We start from the raw sequence: 4,837 nt of genomic DNA on the forward strand, positions 1-4,837 counted from the left end.
ATTTTAGTTTCCTTTTGCGGGGGTCGTACCACTAAGTTAGTTAACTCTTTCGCTGTGATCTCGGTAGGAAGTGCGCGGCGTTTCAAGACGTACGGCTATCCCTCGCTATCTTGCTGTCCTCAGAAAGAAGCAGCAGGCCAGAGCACCAGAGTAGATGCCGGAAAAAAATTCATGAGCAGTACATACGCGTTCCAGGTCGTCAATGCTCTAGTCTTAGTTGCACTGACGTAGTAGAAAAGTGGAAGAATGCCTACAGCAACTTCAGTGGATTGCCTCCACCGAAGAAGGATACTGAGGTGTTGTATACCAGTCGGGAAAACATCTCTTTTGTGGCAATATACAACCCTTCCAAAGATGCTACCGCCGACTGCCGAGTCGTCACCTGCACTAGGAAGATCACCAACGCTCCAGCGGGCCTGTTATCTGACGTGGGTGAGGAAGAGGGGGAGGAAGACACCAAAACTGAAGAAACGAAGGAAGGCTCTGCTTTGATTTGCATGACGACACCTGACGTCCTTCCGGATAACAGTGAAAACCCCCCTTCCACGTAAGCCTTTTGAGGTCAGCGTCTCCTCCTTGCTCCTTAGGCGTCCTCTACGTCGCAGTTCCTTGCTTTGTCGGTGTGCGTTGTGCAGAGAGGAACAGTGGGGGCAGATCGTCACCGCCTTCGAAGGAACCGCCTCGACTGTTCTGCCCACTTTCCTCGGCCTTGCCGCAGCATTGCTTGGCGTTGCGACCGCTTTTTGAGACAGCGATACTATGGGGTAGTTACTGAGAACAAATGAACTGCTTGGCAATTATGTACAGTGAGCATGCATCGGCAGGATGGTTGGATATGAGTGAATATGGATTTAGCTTACAACAAGAATTGCAGCAATAGGTGCACCAGCAATCACAGCAATATGTGCTGCAACTCGTGATAGAACCTGGTGCTTGTCCTCCGCATCATCAACCCTAGGCGGCTCGGCGACTCTGCCCATCAAACCCCGGGCTGACGGGTAGGGCAGCTGCTCTCCGGCAATTTTGCTACCCTAAGCGTTTTGACTCTGTTTCAGCATGGGGTGAGCCTGTGGGAAGACGGAGGAATGATTTTGCAGCATCAGCTAAGATGAAAGCCTCCGTTAGTTCGGTAACCTTACGGTCGAGTCACAGACTGTTCGGCGCGTGTTGCAGGCGTTCTCTCGTCGTTGACAGTGAATGCAAGGATATCTTCAATATGATTAGTTAGCAGTCTTTTGTTGACCAAATGGTTGGATCAAACATTTTACAGGTGCACAGACACGCATTCAAGGCAGAGCCTCTAACGGCCTGGCCGTCGGAGACAGCTTGGCGTTACCGGCTGTTGCCAAAGTGTGTGCCTCAAGCAACGTTGCAAATCGCCTTGCTCAACCAATTACAAAGTCATTATGTAAAATATAAATCAAATTACACTTCTGCTGCCTGATTGCGAGGAGAAACAAGCTGCCAACCGCGGCTTCTCTCGGCCCGCTCAGCAAGACACGCCTCTCTTGCACCCCCGCTTTGACCTGACCTGAGCCAACGAAAACCAATCAAGTCACCGTGGCACTCCATTCTGCCAAGCATCTCTTCTTCTTATATAATTTGGAGATTGTTTGTGGTGGAAGAATTCAACAAATTGTTTTTAAGTGCCCATCTCGGAGACTCCAACTTACATATGGCAACAATGCCGGTTCTCCGACTGCTCACGGTCGTCAGTGCCTCGCTCCTCCTCTTGGCTAAAGCTGATGCGAACGGTAGCGAACCGCCTCAAACATCACCAACAACGACAAAAACTACATATGCTGTCAAATTGGGTAGGCTGCCAGGTTGTGGGTGGTGTTTAACGCTTGAAGCGTTGCCTTGCTTGCAGACCCCGCCACGCAGGCTAGTATCATCGACTTGGTCAGCGCCCAGTGTAAACTTTAACGCCTCAGAAAACGGTTACTAAGAGCATCAGGGCTCTCGTTATGGAACTATATTATCCCTTTCTTCGCAGGAAAAGATGGCACGTGCCTCTCCGAGATCAATGATGCTCGTAAGAAGGCCGGTTTCAATGATTTCGTAATACCTCAGGCGGAGACGAAGGAAAAAAGACTGCCTGAGCAAGGAGAGCCAGATTCCGATAACTATGCAGAATGGGTTTGGAAGCCCGTTTGCGATGTCTTGATACCAGTAAGTTAGTTACCTCTTCCGCCGTGATCTCCGTAGGAAGTACGCGGCGTTTCAACATGTACGGCAATCCCTCGCTGTCTTGGTGTCCTCAGCAAGAAGCAACAGGCAAGAGCTCCGACACAGACGCTGGAAAAAAATTCGTGAGCGGCACATACGCATTTCAAGTCGTTGACGCCGCTAGTCCTAGCTGTACTGCCGTAGTAGAAAAGTGGAAGAATGCCTACAGCAACTTCAATGGATTGCCTCCACCGAACACGGATAGCCAGGAGTTGTATACCAGTCGGGAAAACATCTCTTTTGTAGCCATGTACAACCCTTCCGACGATGCTACCGCCGACTGCCGAGTCGTCACCTGCACTAGGAAGATCACCACCACTCCACAGGGAGTGTTATCTGACGTGGGTGAGGAAGAGGAAGAAGAAACCCCCAAAAATGAAGAAACAAAGGAAGGCTCTGCTTTGATTTGCATGACGACACCTGACGTCCTTCCCGACAACAGTGAAAACCCTCCTTTCACGTAAGCCTTCTGAAGTCAGCGTCTCCTCCTTGCTCCTTAGGCGTCCTCTACGTCGCAGTTCCTTGCTTTGTCGGTGTGCGTTGTGCAGAGAGGAACAGTGGGGGCAGATCGTCACCGCCTTCGAAGGATCCGCCTCGGCTGTCTTGCCCACTTTCCTCGGCCTTGTCGCAGCATTGCTTGGCGTTGCGGCAGCGTTTTGAGACAGCGATACTATGAAGTAGTTATTAAGGGCCAATGAACTGCTTGGCAATTATGTACAGTGAGCATCAGGAGGGTCGGGTATGGGTGAATGTGGGTTTAGCTTACATCACGAATTGCAGCAACAGGTGCTGCAATTCGTGACAAAGTCTGGTGCTTGTGTTCCGCATCATCAACCCCACGCCCTTCCGCCACGGTGCCCATGAAACAACGGGCAGAAGTGGTGGCCAGCACCTCTCGGGCAATTTTGCTATCCTAAGCGTTTTGACACAGTTACAGCATAAGGAAAGCCTGTTCGAAGACGGAGGAATGATTTTGCAGCATCAGCTACGATGAAAGCCTTCGTTACCGCGTTTACCTTTAGGGTCGAGTCACACAGTGCCCGGCACGTGTTGCGCTTTCTCTTGTCCTCGTCAATCAGTGCAAGGATTGCGTCAATATGACTAGTCAGCCGTTTTTTGTTGGGTAAATTGTCGGGTCAAAAATTTTACAAGTGCACGGGCACGCCTTCAAGGCAAAGCTACTGGCGGCCTGGTCGGCGGAGAACTGCTCGGCATAGCCGGCTTTATCAAAGTGTGTGCCTCAAGCGATGTTACAGATCGCCTTGCCCAACAAATTACAAAGTCATTATCTAAAATATAAAACAAATTACACTTCTACTGCCTCTGATTCCGACGATGAACAAGCTGCCATTCCTGGCTTCGCTCTTGGCCTGCACAGCAAGACACGCCTCCCGTTGATCGCATCCGAGGCCAAGAAAACGAATCAAGCCACCGTCGCAATTCACGCTGCCAAGCATCCCTTCTTCATAAATAGTTTGGAGATTTTTTTGTGGTGGAAGGATTCAACATTTGTTTTTAAGTGCGCATATCGGGGCCTCCAGCATATATGGCAGCAATGCCGGCTCTCAGACTGCTCACTGTCGTCGGTGCCTCGCTTCTCCTCTTTGATAAAATTGATGTAAGCGGTAGCGAACCGCCTCAACCACCAGACACAACACCCACGGCAACAACAACATATGATGTCAAATTGGGTACGTTGGCTGGCCATGGGTGACGTTGAATGCTTGAAGTGCTGTCCTGGTTACAAATCTGGCGACCAGGCAAGCACTGCCAACTTGGTCAGTTGTCAGTGTAAATTTTAAGGCTTCAGAAAACGGTTGCTGAGCAAATCAGGAAGCTCGTTACGGCACTATTTTATCCCCTCATCTGCAGGAGAAGATGGCGCTTGCCTCTCGGAGATCAACGCTGCTCGTAAGAAGACCGGTTTCAATGATTTCGTAGTACCTCAAGCGGATGCGAAGGAGAAGAGGCTGCCTGAGCAAGGAGTGAAAGATTCCGGCGAATATGATGCATGGGTTTGGAGGCCGGTTTGCGATGTCTTGATACCAGTAAGTTAGTTACCTCTTTCGCCGTGTTCTTAGGAGGTACGCAGCCTCTGAATAAGTACGGCAGTCCCTCGCTGTCTTGCTCTCCTCAGAAAGAAGCAGCAGGCAAGAGCTCCGATGTAGAAGCTGGAAAAAAATTTATGAGCGGAACATACGCGTTCCAAATCGTCGATGCCGCTAACCTTAGTTGCAATGACGTAGTAGAAAAGTGGAAGAATGCCTACAGCAACTTCAATGGGTTACCTCCACCGAACAAAGATGCTGAGGAGTTGTATACCAGTCGGGACAACATCTCTTTTGTGGCAATGTACAACCCTTCCGAAGATGCCACCGCCGACTGNTGTATACCAGTCGGGACAACATCTCTTTTGTGGCAATGTACAACCCTTCCGAAGATGCCACCGCCGACTGCCGAGTCGTCACCTGCACTAGAACGGTCACCACCGCTCCATCGGGCCTTCCATCGGAAGCAGAACAGCAAGAGGAAGAGGGAGAGGAAGAGGAAGGCGCCAAAACTGAAGAAACAAAGGCAGGCTCTGCCTTGATTTGCATGACGACACCTG

General features: G+C 50.4%; 3 protein-coding genes across 3 annotated transcripts in view; all 3 read left to right on the forward strand.

Moving 5' to 3' along the window:
* The window catches only part of EMH_0009410 (SAG family member), a gene marked incomplete at both ends in the record, with an annotated part of 1,010 nt that extends 263 nt beyond the window's left edge, over positions 1 to 747 (forward strand). Inside the window, 2 exons of the mRNA XM_013498653.1 lie at positions 196 to 547; positions 636 to 747. Of these exons, the coding sequence (XP_013354107.1) occupies positions 196 to 547; positions 636 to 747 (464 nt within the window). The remainder of the gene's footprint in view (positions 1 to 195; positions 548 to 635) is intronic.
* A 937-nt stretch (positions 748 to 1,684) lies between these two features.
* Positions 1,685 to 2,889, forward strand: EMH_0009420 (SAG family member; the record flags this gene model as incomplete). Its single annotated transcript, XM_013498654.1, has 4 exons — positions 1,685 to 1,814; positions 1,997 to 2,172; positions 2,265 to 2,689; positions 2,778 to 2,889. 4 exons carry the CDS (start codon positions 1,685 to 1,687, stop codon positions 2,887 to 2,889), a joined length of 843 nt encoding a protein of 280 aa, XP_013354108.1.
* An 886-nt stretch (positions 2,890 to 3,775) lies between these two features.
* Positions 3,776 to 4,837, forward strand: part of EMH_0009430 (SAG family member) — a gene marked incomplete at both ends in the record, with an annotated part of 1,504 nt that continues 442 nt past the window's right edge. Inside the window, 4 exons of the mRNA XM_013498655.1 lie at positions 3,776 to 3,920; positions 4,102 to 4,277; positions 4,367 to 4,512; positions 4,626 to 4,835. Of these exons, the coding sequence (XP_013354109.1) occupies positions 3,776 to 3,920; positions 4,102 to 4,277; positions 4,367 to 4,512; positions 4,626 to 4,835 (677 nt within the window). The remainder of the gene's footprint in view (positions 3,921 to 4,101; positions 4,278 to 4,366; positions 4,513 to 4,625; positions 4,836 to 4,837) is intronic.

The sequence above is a fragment of the Eimeria mitis genome, genomic scaffold, assembly GCF_000499745.2.
Source record: "Eimeria mitis Houghton genomic scaffold, Emh_scaff360, whole genome shotgun sequence".
NCBI lineage: Eukaryota > Apicomplexa > Conoidasida > Eucoccidiorida > Eimeriidae > Eimeria > Eimeria mitis.